General features: G+C 38.8%; 1 protein-coding gene across 1 annotated transcript in view; it reads right to left on the bottom strand.

Moving 5' to 3' along the window:
- Positions 1-19,588, bottom strand: part of PCSK6 (proprotein convertase subtilisin/kexin type 6) — a gene marked incomplete in the record, with an annotated part of 1,289,931 nt that overhangs the window by 206,826 nt on the left and 1,063,517 nt on the right. Inside the window, 1 exon segment of the mRNA XM_044078680.1 lies at positions 14,518-14,717. Within this exon segment, the coding sequence (XP_043934615.1) occupies positions 14,518-14,717 (200 nt within the window).

Genomic DNA, 19,588 nt, shown 5'->3' with positions numbered 1-19,588 from the left:
ATATTTCTTATAACTATAAATACAGATTCCCTCCTAAACTACACTGTGTCCAATCTTTGTAAATACTTCCGACTGACAAATTTCTTTATTTTTATATAATTAACCTGTCTTCTCTTTTGACTTTAGTCCTTCTTTTTATGTATTATACCTGTATGTTGTATAGTATATGCATTCTTGTACTATAAGTACTTCTTTTTTGTCCTCACAGAATTTTCTGTTGTAACCTGAAATATGCATTGTTTATTATGAATATTTTTATTTAGTCAATTTTGTTTATTGTTTACTAAGTTTTTAATTTATCTGTATTGGAGCTCATCTCCCCGGGCCTCTACTGAAAATGAACATATATCCAGTTACACTAGCCCGGTCAACAAATGTAAAATAAATAAAATAAATAAAAACATATAAGAATATTAAGGAGAAATTTATACAGGAGTAATCAAAACAGTGCATATCTCACTACCCCCTTTGCTAGTCATTCATTTGCTTTGCCCATGGTATAGTGCCTGAATTCAGTCAACTTGAAAGTGAGTTAATATTTTGGAAGAAATTACCATCTTATACAATTATCATATTGATAAATATTTTGTGGCCTATACAAGTCATTTTTTTCTAAAAAATTGTCTGACTGTAGCACAACTATTATTAAGCTAATGTGGCAGTGTAAATGTGTTTTTATTTGTGTAAAAATACTGATTATATGTATATATCCAGCTACATATATATATATATATATCTATATATATATATATCTATATATATATATATATATATATATATATTTATAGTTGTAAGTATACCTGTGCAAATTTAAAACTTCTAGAGTTCCATATATGTATACCTCTATACATTTCTGTACTCACACACATAAATCTATATTTATACACAAAAATATGTCAGTGCAAACAGACCTAGGCTATGCTTACAGATGGTCATTTGTGATCAGTGTACTATCCCAGTAAACTAAATAAACAAATAAGCCATATGTGTATACTGATGGCATAGTTTTCTCTGTGTATAAATTCCTTAAGATGTAGATTATAATTTTGGTCTCCTTGTCAGACCAGCTTGGAGCTCAGCCTCTTCCCTTCACAGGTGCTGCCATCTCTCAAACTGTCAAGCACCAGAATGATGAATTTAAGTGTAGGGCTGTTTCACAGGCTTGGAACCACACCTTTTGGGGTATGACATTACCATAATCAAACCAATCTACCAGGTAGGGCATTAGATGAACTTCCAATACTGGCAAGTTTAGTTTTACCAAACTGCTTTGTCACATAGATGAAGGGATTACTTTCACATTTCCCTTCTTAGGTAAAGAAAATTAATCTATGAAATCATTTTTTAAGTTGGGCTGTGTTAATGCTTCTGTGATGCAATGGTCTTCTTTTGGCTTTTCCTGGTTAGGGGTCGTCAGAGCGGAACTCCAGTCCGCTAATGATTGACAGTGGATTTTATTTACAGTGCTGAGGTGCCAGCCCAACACCCAACCTTCAAAGGCGGCACACCCATTCATGCACACACCTACCTGCATGTCTTTAAATGTCACTCAACACACAGAAGGCGCTCCAGCCGAGAATTGAAATGGAGAACCTCTTGCTGTGAGGCAACACTAACCGCTGCATCACCGTGGCCTGGTGCTTCTGTGATGCAATGCCATTTTTATTTGAACAAAAAATACTGAAGGAAGTGCAATATATCTTTCAGCACACCCTTTTTTCACTATTGCATCAGTAAAAATCTTTCCCCCCATTTTTTACTTTACTGTATAAATAAGTAAATCTTCCTGTGGGTGTGATTAGCATGTCACAAACTGCCGAGAGATTTCAGGTACTGAGGTGTTCTGCATTATGTAGGATGGGCATGGACTATGCATCAGGATTATGCAGACTGAATTCTATTGGAATATTTTCCCTTTTCTAATCACAGCGACTTTTGAGATGTATTAGGGTTGTTCATACATTTATTAGGACAGCCTGCCTCAGTGCCAGTGTGTGTAGTTCATTCACAGCTACCCAACGCCTAATTAAGTGGATTTGTCGAGTTTATTTATTTATTGACATTTGTTAACCAGGTTGGTCCAAATGGGCTTGTGGCCCTTTTTCAGTGAGACCTGAGAAGAAAAGCTCCAGTTACAATTTACAGTGCATACACATTTTACAATCAAAGAATTACAGAAATTTGAAATACAACAGGTCAAAGATACAAAGTAGAAAGCATGCACACTGTGATACAGACATAGCATTATTTACAAAGATAAATATAAGATTTTAATTCCCTTCAGTATTGCTGATTGTGATTAGCAGGTAAACCACATTGTAGGTTACAGGATGAATTTATTTTAAAACATTAGCTATGAGGAGATAAACAGTAGGATAAGGGATAGAGCTCATTAGGAGAAGGAGCAGAAATATGAGATAGACTTTGGGTATAGTAGTAATACGAGATCTAGTTGGGGAGTGGATAGACAACCAGGAGTATGGCAGGAGAAAAGCCAATGATTTGCTAGATGTTCTTTTAAGAGGTGTTTGAACTTATGATAGGGTTTTTAGCTATGGGTTGGGGAAGATTGTTCCAGAGCTTGGCAATTTTATAAAAGACTAGAGGGAGGTTCCTAGTGTGTTGTGGGATTGGGTAAGTTTTAACATTATTCATAGATTACTACTTGGCTAACTACCCTTGCGGGCCGTTTAAAGCCTAGCCAATTACCCCATGTGAGAATCAAACCCTGCACCCTGTGTCTGTAAGGTAAACACCTTAACCATTATGCCATATCCCACCCCAAAAATGTTGCGTTACCACCATACATTACAATGCCAAGTCTTGAACCCAGGACACTGTGTACTACATTCAGTGCAACATATCACTAAGCCAAATCAGCAGATCTTAGATTTATATTAGGTTGAATTAGATTAGTGATTGCAGGGCAGACACTGGGTTGGTGAGTTATTTTGTGGGCTATGGTCAGTTGATCAACAGGTATGAAAATTCTAGCCAGTTGAGCTGGGAGAGTACTGAGCAGTGGTGGGTTCTGTATGGGTGGCTTGTAGCAAACTTGGCAATTTTGTTTTAGCAGGATTCTAGACTATTCAGTTTTGTTTTATGAAGGTTGGTAAATATTTGTGAACCATAGAGGAGGGTGGAAAGCAGTTGTGAGTGGATGGTGGCTAATCTGGCACTATCTGTGAGGTATGGTTTGGCTCTATATAATCTGCCAAGTTTGGTGTGGACCTTTTTGATGGTGAGGGTGATGTGGATATCAAACCTTAGGTTATCATCTATTGTGACACCTAGAAGTTTGGTTTGTCTTGTGGATTCTATATTGGTCCCATTTGAGGAAAGTATTGTTAGAGGTGACTGGCATGCTTTTGGTTTGTTACTTCTGAATATTATTATCTTGGTTTTGTTAGGGTTTAGTATGAGTTGGTGATCAGTTAGGTATTTTTCTATATCCTGAAAAGAAGTTTGTTTGAAGTTCCTCGGGAGTGGGGCATGTGCAAATAAGTGTGGAATCACTGGCATACTGGAAAATAGAGGCTAGTTGGGCTGCAGAGTTGAGGTTATTTGTAAAAATTGTAAAGTGAAGGGAGCCTAATATGAAACCTTGTTGTACACCAATAGAGATAGGAAGAAGGGGAGAAAGGGTGTTTTCCCATTTGGTAGCTTGCTGATGGTTAGAGAGATAGCTATGCAATCAGGACAGGGCAGTTGAGCAAAGGCCATAGGAAGACAGTTTGAGTAGGATTTAGTGGGAAACAGTGTCAAAGGCTTTTGACATATCAAGGAAAATAGATGAGACAATTTGGCCTTTGTTTATGAGACTTTGAATGGTGTTGGTAAAAGACAGCAGGACAGTGGAAGTACTATGTTTTGGCCTAAAACCATGTTGAGTGGGGGAAAGGAGGTTGTGATTGAGGAAATAGTTGAGGAGTTGGTCGTGAATGCATTTTTCCAAAACTTTAGCTGGGGTGAGAGGATGGCTATGGGATGATAGTATGTTAGTCCTTTAGACGTTCCACCTTTGTGTAGGGGAATAATGTGAGATATTTTCCATAGGCAGGGGACGTATTGCTCTGCAATAGAATGGTTGATCAGGATTGATATGGGAGAGGCAATTGAGGAGGCAGCTATTTTGAGGAATTTGGTGAGTAGTAGGTCTGCTGCTAGACAGAAGGGTTTGAGCTTGGAAAGGAGTGTTTTTATGAAGGTAGTTTGGACAGGTGTAAATGAAAAGCGGTTGAGGAAGCTGAAGAGGGAGTGGGCATGCTTAGAGGTTGTGTTGGTTGGTTACTTAAGAGAGATGTGATTGTGTTAATAAGGTGAGTGTTGAATTGTGTAGCTATGGGATCAGTTATGTTTGAGGTGACTGGTGGAGGGGGTTGGACATAACCTGGGTTGAGTAGGTTGTTATACACTCAAGTATTACTGTGATTTATAAATACAAGTGTAACTAAGCCTTCTTTGCATATAAAACTTATAAATGAGCTTGAATTCTCCTGAACTAGCTATGACTACCCTATTAAGATGCAATGACTTGGGATAGGTGACAAATGGTATAGGAAACTGCAAACTTAAACAAGAAAACAATAGCAAAAATGTTAGAAATTTGTGGAAAGCAGCTCATATTGATGGTAGATAATTACTACGACTTTTGTCCTTCATTGATCTGACGGTCAGATGCAGATGATAAATGTTAATTCTGATGACATGGCCATTTATAAATGGAAATTCATGACAGCATCACTGGAAATGTATGGGAAGTAGTCATAATGGCAATTTGAAAGATATTTTGGAAATTCTTTTTTGTGGCACATATAGTTAATGATGTACAGAATAATAAGCATATACTTTGAAGTGATTAAAGTCTGATGTACTCCGCTTTTCATGTATTGTGTTATCAGGATACATGTTGCTTTACTGTGGGATTTCTGATGGTCACTCATGAATGAAAAATGGAAGTACAGGACTTCCAGTATGCCACCATGCTAGTAAGCTACAAGACATGCACTCTCCTTCTAAGCAAAAAAAAAAGATGATGGAAAAAGCTAATATGGTCTCAATAAGGTGGGTTAATATATAAATGAAGAAAAGCAATAAAGAATGGAAGGTAGATCACAACTGCAGTGTAGGATAGTCATGAAATCATACTTAGGGCAGATGGCATGGCTGACGATTAACAACTCATTTCCAAAAAAAGAGATGTTGGACATACCGGAGAAGATTGATAAACTCTACTTATAAGTGATTAAAATTGGAGATGCACTGATGGATTACATCAAAAAACAGATACAAGAATTGATGTTTGAGCCATTCAGATGACCTAGAATCTTTAAAAAAACAGCTGAAAGAGAGACTAAGCAAAGAATATTGGACTGGGAAGCAGCCAAGGAAGATTTAAGGGAAAAACTAAAGAAGCTCAAGGACAGAATATGAAGAGAGGCTCTTCAGATCACAAATGTGCTTAGAAGGGCTTGAAGGCAAGGATAGTCGGCAATTTGGAATAGACCACCTAAGCAGGTGGTCAGGATTGGTAAGGGAAGAAATACTAGTCAAAAGAGTGAACAGGGTCTTCTCACCTCCAAGACCAGTTAACAGGTTTCCTTGTCCAATTTTGATGACATTTCAGAATTAGCTACTCAAAGAAAAATGAAGTCTTCTGAGAAGAAAGGAAAAGTACAATGACCATGATTTGTCTATGAGGAGAAAAACTGAAAAGAAGCAAATTCATACCATACTTTAGAATCTGCAAGCAGCTGAACATCTGTTTCAGACAGACGTATCCTGCAGTGTTCAAAATATTTTCCCCATGGACATGAAATTTGTCTCTGAAGACTTGGAGAGGTACAAGAAAACAGTTGACCACTGAGCAGAAAATACCCCAGAAAAGGATCAGATAATGTCTCAGGAAAAATGATGGCCATTGTGACAGTTTCTAGTATTTAAACAAGAGATGGTGGAACAGCAAAGAGATACAGAACATCAAGCTAAAAGAGTGAGGGCAGTCTTGCCAAAACTGTAGCAGGAGAACACAGTGACTCAGAGCGGTGAACGTAAAACAGATAACTTCTCTAAAGGAAGATAAACTCTAATTTAGACTTTTGGGCTCAGATATAGGGAAAATTCCTCAGGAATGGGCTAATGGAAAAACTGGATACATAAATGTGTGTTTTAATAATAATCACTACTAAACCAGTAAAAGGCTCAATGATGTAGAAAGTAAGTATTGAAAAGCACAAGGAAAATATTAATGCTGACTTTCACATAAAGTAACATGTTAGGTTAAATACAATGTACAGTTGCGTAGGAGATATTCAGCTGTATACCAGTAATTTTATAGATTCCCAATACTAAGTTTGGGTATGCAAAGGGCTAAGCACATATTATTAAGTTAGTATGATGTGTGCCGAAGGAAATATATTAACATCTAAACTAGTAATGAATACAAAAGAAAGGTAACACCTAAACTAGGCTAATAAAATGGCAAGATTTATGTTAACCAGTTAAACGTGCAAAAATGGTGCAGAGCACTGTTACTACTTTTACAGAAGGCAATATGCTTTAATTTTAGATAATTGGAACATTTTAAGGTCCTATTAGCCCTAAAGACATATAGTTCCTTTCAAAAATATGTGCCTTAAGATAGTAGATCTTTCTTTGGTTTCCACATCGCCACAACAGTCAGGAAAATCCTTCTATGCGGCACACCATCACTAACGGCTTTTCATCCATAAAAAAGGAGGTCATTGTCCCACTGTACTCATCCCTCATTAGACCCATTATAGAATACAACGCCCCATTTGGTATGTACCTCTCAAGACATCTGCAATAACTGGAAAGGCCACAGAAATACCTCACTAAAAGAATCACAGGCCTAAAGCAGATGCCATACGCTGACCGCCTTAAACTCCAGCTATACTCTTGTCGCATATCGTCTACTCAGAGGCGATCTCTGCTTAACATACAAGGCCATGTCAAACCCAGAGCTGTTGGACATGCTACACTTAAAGAAATCTCAATCCCTCAGAGCCACTCGCTCCAGGGATCTAAACCTTGTCATCATAATAAACAAAACATGCTGGAGGGATAGGTTCCTGACCCAGAGACTCCCCAGACTCTGGAAAAGATTGCCCATACATGTCAAGCAGAGTGCCTCTTTGGCCCTCTTCAAAAGGAACCTTGACGATTGGATGGGAGAAAGGAAATTCACCCTGGGGATCACGTCAGTCGCCCTGCTAGACAGGGGTCCAGGGAAGTAAATAGTGTGGGAAGAAATAGCCAAGGAATTGTTATGGCTAGGCTTGTATAGGCCCTGGGACTGATAGCCTAGTACCAACCTATGAACCTATAAAAGTTTATCATGAGTAATAACCTGCCCTTCCCCTCCATCTTTGAGATCAATATCTTTATAGCTTAATGTGTAAGAACACTGCTTAACTTCTTTATCCTAGGATTCCAGTTTTCAGACATGATATTATGCAGCTACAATTAAAGATGTTGCGGAGTGCTTGTGAAGCTGTTTGATTTATGGAGGGACAAGAGATCTAGGAGAATAGGGTGTTTGCTGGCACATAATTTAAGATGCTATCTTCATAAGAATGTATAAGACAAGAGCATAGGGGAAGAACCTCAAAAGCCTGTTTTGGCAGCTAAGGGTCTTTATACCAATAATCTTTTTAGATAGGAATCTTCAGTGTCTTTTTTCCTGCTAGGTATGTATCAGAAGGGTCAAAATACCCTATAATGGGTCTACGTATGGTGGAATACACTGGGGATAACTTATATTGACCTGGATAAGATGCCTTTAGAAATCAGTTGGCCAAGACAAAAGGATTTCCTGACCACTGTTGCGACAGAGTAGTCATCACCCAGTATCAGGGTTTGTTTTAAGTGGGGCAGAGGCTATACTTAAAAGTCATAGAAGAGATAATATTTATGAATATTGACAATACTACATTTTTTTGCATTCAGTTTAAGACTCTTTCTGTACACAACTGATTTTGTAGAAATTAGTTCTTACTGTAGTAATTTTACATTGGGAGGGAAGTATCGCCACCCAACTTACAATCATTTGCACATTTTTGTAGCCATAGGCTTGGGTTTATGGGATGGAGGCTAGAAAAATAAATATCAAAAAGGAGAGGTCTCAGCACTAAGCTTTGTCACTTTCTGACGTGGCATCCCTCTCTCTGTAATTATGCTGGTTCCATCTTTCAGCAAACTCATAATCTGCCTAACCATAAAAGGGCTTGTCCTTAGGTCTTTTTGCTTATTTATAACACCAGCTTGGTTACAGTGTCAAAGGCTTTGGCTACACCCAGACAGGTTAATATGGACTGAATGAACCCTTATCCATTGCATCTGTGACCTTTTTGGAGTTAAGTAGATATGACCTATGACAAACGAAAAAAACTGTTGTGGGTTAACCTTTATGAGGTTTTGATTATTATAACTTGTGAATTCATAGTTAGACAATACATTGCATAGCCTTTCAAGTTAGGCTAGTTATTAGACTGATGTGGTAGGACTCTCCACCCGTGAGGGGGCATTTCTGTTTTCAGTACCTCAGAGGTATATACATACCCTAGGGCTAGGCTCACATTAAACATGTGCTGGGAAGGATTCAGTGAAGGCATGTTTGGTGTTGTTTATTAGGCATCCAAGTGAATGTCTTGGCCCATGGAAGAGGCATTTTAATACCACAGTCTGGAATTGCAACATGTTAACCTGAGAGAACTGCAAGATATTTGGTGATCTGAAAATTTTCAATGATGGTTTCTACAGTAAAGTTAGCACTAAATCTGTCCAAGTTTTTCCAGCTATATTTTTAGGGTTAACATGAGTAATGCCATTTAGGATTGGTTCAAAACAATATTTGATTTTTTTTCTTAATTTTCTAATATAACTTAAAAAGGGCTTATCCTTAGCTTCAGATGATAGCTTTACTTCATGTTTTGTTTTGACCTACCTGATGTTCGTTTTTACTTCCTTGCTGATGTTAAGAAAGTCTTTAATGCGGGCAGCTTTCAAGCTGGTATAGGTGTTAAAAAGTGTTCCTTATTTGTATCATAGAATCACAAAGGTTGTTTATTTTTAAAATTCTGATTACATTTGGTTCAAGTGGAAACGGGTAGACCTACACATTTATGTAGGTGGGAGTAGAACTCTGTTGAAAAAATAGCAGCTGAAATGGCAAACAGGCTGATGAAAATGAAATTAAACAATTAAAGAATTATGTATGCCTGTATGTTTAAAGTCTTTAAATTTAGAACTGTTCAGAATGGTGGAGTGGGCAACTTTAGAGGAGGTCACTAATTTATGGTTTCATATGATCAGAGGAGGAGATACTATAGGCATGATATACTTAGGAGACTGGTTGGGAAGAACAAGAGCCACAATGTTCTGACCCATAGTGGGCTATTTGATCTATGGAACTGTAATTAATTAGGTCTAGGGATCTTTGGGTATACCTAGCTTTTGAGGTGTAGGTATACAAGTTAATCAAAGGATAACTGAAATATCCCAAAATAAACACATTTTTTATGGTAGTTTAGCAAGTACCTTTAGGAAACACTTGTGATCTTCAGGACACAGACAATGTCTTACAGCATGCTAAACATTGCTATCTAAAGGTTAAGACAGTGTTTTATATCAGGATTTGCTCTAGATAAAAAATGGTCACCAGCAGTGTCCCACAAGTCTCTGTACTGGGTCCCCTCCTCTATGAAATATATTTCTATGACACAGAAGCTGATATAAAGGGACTATGGTTAAAGTTTGTTAATTAAAAACTGGTGGTGGTTATCAAGAATGGACAAGACGAATGACTGGTTTATTACTCAGGGGCTCACCCTCAAAACACCAAGAAATGCAGCATATTTTCCTTTGGTAAATCTAGCATCACTTTTCTTTCCACATAAGCAATGTTTAATTTAAATCATTCTACCTTGCACAGCTTATGATTTTGTTGAATCTCATTAAGGTCCAAAGCAATTGAGAATTCCACTTTATTCACCCCTTATTAAGCCCATCACTGAATATAATGCACCCTTTGCCATGTCCCTTCTCCCTTGCTAAGCACCTAAACCAGCACCTTAGAGATCTCAGGGTTTCCTCATGAAAAAATCTCCAGTCACAGTACCCTTAACTACTCTGACAGACTAAAAACCCTGGATCGCTACCAAGTGTCACAAAGACTACTGATGGATGACCTCTACTTAGCCTTCTGTCCAAAGAATGGCCAGGAATCTGAACTCTTTCACCTAAACATAACCAATGGTAAAGGAAACGTCTGATATACAGACACAAACTTGTATTAACACACCACTACCAGATGCTGGTGAGCAATACCTGATCAAACATATTCCCACTTCTGTAATGGGCAGTAATTATCTTTCAGAGTACGTCTCTAGCAACTTTCAAACCAGGCTGGATGACTGGATGGGTGATCACAAATGTTCACCAAGGATAAGTGGAGGAAAGTCTACTTAATGGTGGATATTCTTAGTCTCCCTTCAGTATTGGGTGGTGTGTGACACAGTTCTTCTACAGTTTCCCTTTGGCCATAAGCTTAGCAAGAACCTAATTTCTGGTTCTCAGGAAATATGCCTAGAGGTGACAAATATGAAAATCCCTCCCTCCCCCAGCGGCTCTATATTGGAAGACCGAAGACGCATTCTTTTGCGTCTTGGTCAAACTTAAAAGGCTGAAAATGCAAAATATTGAAGCAGCTGTTAGGCGAATTCTTTCCCTGGGGAAGAATTCGCTTGGCTGCTTTGGCATTTTCGGCACTATAGTGCAGTCACTGAATTGGTATATTTAAGTAAGGGGGGTGTGGAGGGGTGAAGTCCCCCACTTAATGCAATGTTTGAAATTATTTTTTTTTTTTTTTGTTTTAACAGCAAATTTTTTCCCTTGGAAAAAAAAAAATCGCTGTTCTGACACTTCGACATTGTAAGGTTTTGCTTACATAGGGTCGATTAATCACTGTTCCCTTTTTTAAGCATTCGGTGATCTAATATAGACCCCACCCCCCAGCCACCCTCATATTAAAATGCATGGTAGGCACCAGACCAAGATAAGGAAGGAATGCTATTTTTATAGTGAAACCAGATCTAAGTTACAACAGAGACATGGGCATGCTCAGGTTGCAGAGCTTTAAGATCAGGCAGTTTAAGTCTTCTGGCATTGAGAACAATAAAGTTAATATGGTAAGAATTTGAGTTTTCTGTAAACTATCTGCTACACTGGCACATCCCATGGCTGTTTTTGGCCAAAAAGGCACTATACAGCCAGAAGGGGATTTGACCAGCAAGTAAAAGCAATGGAATGAGAGGCACAAGCCATCCCATGTGTGGCAAGCAGGCCTGTCATCCATCTAATCCCAGGCTGACACATATTGGAACTGTCCCCCCAATAAAGAAAAAAAAATAACAGTAACCACTCAGCCAATTATCTTATGTTTGCATTTAAAAATCATTCTGCTCACAGGTAGTATTTCATTTAAGACAATGCATGGTGAGATCCAGGTTTCCATCTCCAGTTTTGAGTACCAGAAGTTATCCATACCCAACATGGGCTGCACTATCTGCGTAATATAAGGGATTGAAGAACTCTTGTAATTTTAAAGATACTAGCACTCAAAAGGTGACCATCGCATGATTCTTGTCCAGCCATGTGAGTATGGAATCTGGTTAGTCCACTGTCAGGTGCACAATCACTACTACATTTCTTCTTGTACTCTGTGAATTTGTGGCAGTGTACGGTTTTCTGTGTATAGACTAGTGAATGCTAAGTGTGATACTGGTGATATAATGATACTAGTTTTTGTGGAAACACAGCTTTCCTAGTTCTAAGAGAAAGTTACTTTTTCACAACTTCAGAATATGTGGGTTTGGTGGATTTGTTAAGAAGTGTGGGTGCAGTGTGCTCACAGGTCATCTTATTGAGAAGGCTGCATCTATCTTAGGAATACAGAGTACGTGGTTTTGGTTTATTTGTAAAGTGTGGATGTATAGTGCCCTCACAGGTCGTCTTATTGAGAAGGCTGCATATATCGTAGGAATATGCTTGCACCTCTCATGGATCATGTCATATATGTCAGGTGATAGCTCACTGCCTGTGCGCATTAGGCAGCTTCTACGCTCTCTAAGCATATCCCGTGATGCAAAGATGGCGACAGAAGGGACACAAGTTGATTTTTCTTCCATGCCAGCCAGAAAAGTTTATTTCTTATGAGGAGTAGAGATTTTGCACAGATATTAGGTGCACAAAGAGTTTAGAATAAATTGTCATGATTAATAGGCAACTCTCAGGGGTTATAACAAAACCAACTTCCAGTTGTGTGATGCATCTGCAGTGTGACTAGGGGGAACTACTAACTTTAATCTCATCCCTACCTCTCTTCAAACAACACAAACAAAAAATCAACTTCACAACCACTGGCTTTTGTCTTTGTAGTACCCAGGGGGGGGTAACCCCCTCCCCCCTCTCCTCTCTTAACCTTTAACCCTTCCTCTAATATTTTTTTAGCATACCTGCTTCTTTCTTGCTCTTTGTCCTACTATGCTCTTACTACTTCTCCCATTCTCTCTCTCCTCCTCCTCTTGACTTCCTTCCTTTTCCTCTCTCATTTCCTGACTTTCTCCTTCTTCCTGAGCTTTAACTGTTATCTCTATGGCAGATGCCATTGCATATCCTTTATGTTACTAGGTAAAATGTTTTGAAAACGACGCCGAACTTTATGTATGATCTCTAACTGTTTGAGTTCCTTAATGTATGTTGATTACTAATAGCAGCAAAGCTGAACATAATTAACTTGCAGAGGGGCACCTGAAGTATAGGGCTTTCTTCTAGTATGGAGTCCGCCCCCAAGATGGGTACTGAAAAAATACTAAAAGTTTTCTGTCAAGTCTAAAATATTAACCATACAACTAGCCACCAGTAAAGCAACATGATCTAACTCAGTACACCCTGTAGTTTCTAAGGCAGGGAAGAAAGGCCCTCTGAAACCAACAGATTCTAAAGAGATGCCTGCAAGACGGACCAACTCTGTTGAAACAAAGTATAAGAAATTAGTACCTTGCAAGTACTAAGTACTATAAAGGATGCAAATAAGCACTAGATCCCTGGATGCTGAATACAGAGGCTGAATAAAGACAAGTATGTTCTGCATTCAAGATTTATTCTTTTCATGTAATTTGAACAGTTGCATGATTTTTATAACCAGAATTTGCCACCAAAAATGCCTCTAGCAACAACTTGCCACATCTAGCTTTCAGAAGGAAAGCATTTACCACACACGTCACCCCTCTAGTTTAGGACTTGCTAAGGAAATGAAGAGACAATGAAGATTAATATGAAAATATGACAGTATAACAGCTGCTCCAGCATTTATTCAATTTAATGTTTGTACTTTTTGCCCATCCACTCTGCCTCAGTTCCCCATGACCTATGAGCCCTTACTTTCCTCATGAAAGCCATCACCAGTGCATTCATTCCCCCTAGGAGAAAGGGCCATAATCCAGGTAGACATCAGAGATTCTCTCCCAGCCCAGAGGAGCTTCTAACACCTCTTGGTAACTTCTAAGGCACACCATCAGTCTACAGGGGAGGAGCATGTTAGCTTCCCTGTGCAACTGACCCAGACCTATGCTGCAACAGCATGTCCCTCTAGCCCAACCTCTGAAGACTGCACTAGCCAGAGCTTTCACTGGGATTCTCCCAAATGGCAAGTCAAACCACTTCCCTCCCCTGCGATGGAAAAGCCATTTGGTACTCTCTTCCATCTTCCAGTCCAATTCCCACCATCTCCCATGCCTGCTAGTTCAAACACAGGTGGTCTAGGGCTTTATCCCTCCCTATCATGGGGAGGAGGGCACTGTATTTTTGTACTGAAACATTTTAATGAAGGAAGGTGGTTGACACTCTGGAAAAGCAAAAATATTTGAACCACACGCATTAGGCAAGAAATGCAGGATGGGTGAAGCCATGACTTAATGTACCACTAAGTCTTCCATGTGGTACAGCTTTCATGGACTTAAAAGGGTTCTGTTATACATGAAAAAAAAGGTCCGAGACTTATGGGGCATCAGTCCTACAAGACACGGCTGTTTGTGGGGTAACTAATATTATTATAGGTCTCAAAATTTTAAATTATGAGCTTCTGAGGTCAAGTATATAACAGGACTGATGACTATTCTCGCCTCTAAACAGCAATGACTTGGAGGCAAGAATAATTAATAAGGGGATGCATTACACAAGAAAATGACATTTGATACTTAAACATTACTTTGTATTCAGTGTCAGAATGTCCCAATTCAGAGTTCCAAGACCCGCATAGCATCAGTTCTTAGTAGATTCTACTGTGAAGGATAGTCTTTCTGTTTATGTCCACAAAATGTGATTAAAATGGACAAAGCAAATAAAAAGAGGGTGACAAATGATCATAAATTACACCAAATGACTAAGCAAGCTATAGTGTAGTTTTCATCTTCTGGAAGTACGAAGTTAGTTCCTTACTTTCATCTCCATAAAAACCAGATGGACATGTTAGCACGCATGAGAGATGATCCTGTTGAAGATGGTAATACCACTTTTTGCAAGATGTGCAATCATTCTGACTTCTGCCAGTGCAAGCCTCACAAACTTTATGGCACCGTCTACATTTCTGTGTACTGTTGTCACCAAAGAATCCTGGCGGGCATGAATTTACACATATCCTAGAATAAGAAGAAAAAAAAAAAAAAAGTGAATGGCAAAAACAATGTTTAGATAATAAAGGCACTATTCCAGTTTATATATATATATATATATATATATATATATATATATATATATATATATATATATATATATATATATATATATATATATATATATATATATATATATATATATATTTTAAACTTCCACACTGAAAAAATGCATAAATGTTTATTTGTGTTTGACATTTTTTTTTACTGAGCAGTCCTAAAAATATTAACACTTTACCAAAATGGGATTTTCTAATCTTTTTACTTGCACCTTTCTATGCATTACACATATGCATATACACACGTGGAAAAATATACAAATGTAATGCCAGCAGTTCTCACAAAAGCATGAAGTATTTATTTTAGTTCCCTTTTGATATGATTAATGTAAAGAAAAATAATTACCATGGAAAAAGGTGATATGCTGGCAGAACAGATATAAAAAACAAGAAAAATATGTCTGTAACTTTTAACATGATGAAAAGATCAAGCTTAATGTTGAGAAGCATTGCAAGTACAACACAGCAATACAGGGTGAAGATGTAAAACAAAAAATAAAACATTATCCAGCAGGGAAAACAACACAGTAATTTTGCACTGCATTCCAAATAATGTCCTAAAATAGTAATAATCATAAGAAACAAATTATTGTAAATGTGAGTGCTTGAGGAGACTAACAGCTGTTTAACATTCATAAGCAATTACAGATACACAATAGTAATTTTTTGTGCCAAATTAGCAAAGGAACATAAATAATTGCACAGTGCAATTTGCACTTTATCACTTAATCATTAACATTCTCTATGCAGAAAAGTACAAGAATTTCAGGAACTGGTAGGGGCTTCTTTTAACTGAAAAAAACATGCTAACTTTGGGAGCTTTACACATCTTTGATAGTTTGTCTAAAAGCAATGCTGTCCTTATTTTGTCCTCCCCCACATATTCTGCATTAAGTCTGCAATTAAATGAAAGTTATGTACTTACCATAATGAAAGAGCCATGTTGTTGTCTACCATCTATCTCAACCTGTGCATCACCAAATCCAACTCTAATCTGAAGCTGGCACCTCAGAATCTTAAGTCTTTTGAGATCAGCCTCTTCTACACAATGTCCAGTCCTAACTGCATCTTCTCAGATTGAGTTAGCCCTATCAGTGCTCCTACGAAAAATGTTACAAAGCATTAGATCCCATCCAATGAAGACAGGAAAAGGGCAAGGGGCCTTACATGAGCACCCTCCCACCCCCTGAAGAGAGCCTCCGGGATTGTCCACACAGTCAGCCAGGAGTCATTTCAAGAAGTGACAATTTGGAGGGGAGCACAGAGGGAGGGATGATTGAGATGGATGGAGGATGGCAACACAGATCTATTGTTATGGTAAAAACTAAACTTTCATATTCGATGTCTTTTCCATCCATCTTCACTTGTGGGACAGAGCCCCCAGTCAGTGAAAACCATGGCTAGTCGCAGGAGAGCACGTGCCACAGAATGCTGTAGCCTAAGGAAGATCTACAGTTAGGCTGTACATCTGATTCATAATGGTTCACAAAAGGTATAACTGTTAGACCAGGTAGTGGGCTGCACAAATGTCAACCACAGAAGCCTGAGCAAAAAAGGCAACTGAGGTAAGCTCTAAGCTTCTTCAGTAAAGGAATTCCCTTCCAGGAATATGCAAAGGAAATGCAGTCAGAAAGACATTTGGATGGGGTCACTTTGGAAAGAGGTTTGCCCAATCAAGATTTGGAGAGAGAGAAAGAGAGAGATAAAGAGCTGTTTAGATTTTCTGAAACTTTTAGTTCTAAATAGAACCTCAGTTGATGAGGACCATCTTGACAATGCAGTACTCTCCCTTTGTTACTGAAATTGGGAAAGAAAACAGATGCATGTATTGGCTAATTCAAATTCAATTCAGAGTCCATCATAAGCAAACATGAAGGGTTGGCTTGAACAACAATAATCCTTGACCTTATGGAAAACAAGATAAAAAGGAATGGAATATAGGCCATGAGGCCCTAATACCCTTCTGGCAGAAGTAATGGCCATCAGGGACAGTGTCTTCCAAGACAGGATTTTTAAGGAGACTTTGGTAGCAGGTTGAAGGGATGGTGTAGTGATACCCCAGGGTGGGGACTGGTCCTATACTGGAGGTCTCAGTAGAAAGATACCAATCAAGACTGCCTTAGATAATTTCAAAGCTGCAACTGGCATATTATCCATGTCAATATGAAAATTGGAGATGGAGGCCAATTGCATTTTAATAGCAGAGTAACAGACTGGACTGAAAAAAGGTTTGCTAGGAAATCAAGTACATCATCCAAATGGGGCAGCGAAAGAGTATAGACCCTTGGGGGAAGCCTAAACAGAAAATCTTTCCCATTTACTCACATGCACGGGAGGAAGACAGAATGTGAATAACCCTGTTGAAAAGCTTTGAATCTCTGACAATAAATCAGACTTGGAGAACTAAGTGGTCAATTTGAGAGCATGAAGGGATGAGTGAAGGTGACTCAAGGAGAGATATTTGTCCTGAAACAGGGTCCATAACCTTGGGAGGAGAGTAGATGAGGCCACAGAAAGGGGACCCACACTTGTCTCGGCCAAAAGGGGGCTAAGAGGATTACAGTTGCTCTGCAACAGACTGCCTTCTATAACATAGGAGGCCCAAGGTCCAAGCAAGCAGAAGATCATCCCCCAGTGACTATCCCTCTGGAGGGATCAAGGCAGAAAAGCTGCTGCATTTATTGTTAGAAAGTTGAAGCATGAAAATCACAGGAAGTTTGGCCTAAGAGGCTGTCCTAGAGCTGAGGCTATAGATGGAGGAAGGGATTGAAACAGACTGGACCTAGCTAAAGAGGCACCAGTGTCACTGTGAGAAAAAATCCTCTCTCAAAAGACAACAGAGAGGCCGGACAGCTAGGCAGAGATTGAAACAGACTGGACCTAGCTAAAGAGGCACCAGTGTCACTGTGAGAAAAAATCCTCTCTCAAAAGACAACAGAGAGGCCGGACAGCTAGACCAGTTTCTCCTCAGATCCAAAATTCCCAAGCAAGAAGCTGGTGTTGGCACCAACCCAGTCAGAACAGACAGATCAAAGCAAAACTGTCTAAGCCTGAAGCACCTAGGGAAGGGTAGACTTGACACCCTATGAATCACTTCAGCTCCAAGATGTGCTCGGCTCTGATAAGGCCAGTGTCAAGAACATCAAGGATGGAACCAGTGTTTGAGGCATCAACCCTGTTGGCACTGGCATAGGAGAAGGCAACTGAACAGTCAGACTCATGGGTCCTGGCAGCAAGCGGTAGGCTGAGGAAGGAATTGGAAAGGTTGGAGCTGAAGGTACCACAGTCTTGGACCTCAGAACAGAGGTGGAGGGAATGATTCATAGATCCATCTGGGCCTGTAGGAAGGAACACATCAGCTGCTCTAGATGTGAACTCTTAAGGCTTCTGACATTCTTGGCAGACCTTGAAGTTTTAATACAAACACCATCCATACACTGAAGATAAAAGTGTGCATGATTTAAAAAGAAATGCCGGCAAAACAAGTATTCACCATAAATGAAATTATTGAGACAGTAATCTTAAGTTGCAAACTGATAGATATAAAAGAGCTATTAAAAGTACAGTAAACTTAAATGTTATTCTATACATAAGAACTGAAACATTCTAACATATGTAATTGTCATACCTTCTGAGAACCTGATATATCCAACACAGTCTACCTTTTTTGTGCAGCCTGTTGTTCAGTTACCAGACATGTCAGTAAATTCTATTTATTTAATTATTTAGTTTGTTAACGTGGGTAAATCAGTGATCCCACTGGATCAATTTCAGGTTCAGCCTAAAATGTGAACACACATCAAGTGGAAAAAAATAAAAATGATTTACACGATAAAAGAGCACACTAAAAACAAAGGCATAGTTAAATATATAAGGGAGGGCAGATAGGTTAGTGCTGTGTCTTTACAAGAGGATTGTTGACAATGCCTGCTGTGCTAAGTATATCCCCCACAAGATAACTATATTCTGTTCTGAAAAGTCATAACATATGGTTATGAACATTGGTTAGTGTGCCAAATGGCAATGTGTACAACACTGTGGTTGAGAGGAGAAGGTGAGCTAATGGAGTTGGAGCTGAATGTGCTTTACACCGAAAGGAAGAAGTTCAAACAGTTTTGATTGTAGTAAGTGTGAATGGGCTGGGAATGCATGCAGATCAATGTGAGTTAAGGACTGGGTAAGTGGCACAGGGTGAGTGCGCATTTTGTCACATGACAGTGGTTTTGCTGAACTGCAATTTTTTTTCACTGTGTTGATAGATGTTTCGCAGTGTATGCATGCGAATGCTTACGGGTTAGAGTCAAAGTAAGAGACATATGCTAGGGGATAGAGTTTGTTGGTGTAATGTTGTATGTTTATAAACATCTTGTGTAGTGCTACTATTAAAAAAAGTGGTTTTCATAAGTTAATGGCTAGGGTTAGGGGCAGAAGCAGGACTAGGATTAACATACACTAGTAATGTCAAGCAAGGGGCTGACAAAGCTTTCTGGAGCACCTTACTCGTGTGTTAACTTCTAACCCTACCAATTAACTTATGAAACCCCCTTCCCTAAGTACTACCACTACTCAAACATATCTGGCCTGAAGGTAGTGTTAGTGGCAGGGTTTAGCAACTGGAAAAGTAAACTTTGTGTTTTCTTTTGTCAGTCTTGTTCATCATTTTTCTGGTTAATTTGGTCTTCAAAGCGCAGGCGTTGAAAATGTGTGTGTTGATGCTCAAGCACTTGAACAGAATGCCCGATAACTGTATAAAATATGTAAATAGTATTTAATTCCTCT

The sequence above is a fragment of the Protopterus annectens genome, chromosome 7.part1 (assembly GCF_019279795.1).
Source record: "Protopterus annectens isolate FY-2018-M chromosome 7.part1, PAN1.0, whole genome shotgun sequence".
Taxonomy (NCBI): domain Eukaryota; kingdom Metazoa; phylum Chordata; order Ceratodontiformes; family Protopteridae; genus Protopterus; species Protopterus annectens.
This window is presented reverse-complemented; position numbering and strand designations above follow the sequence as displayed.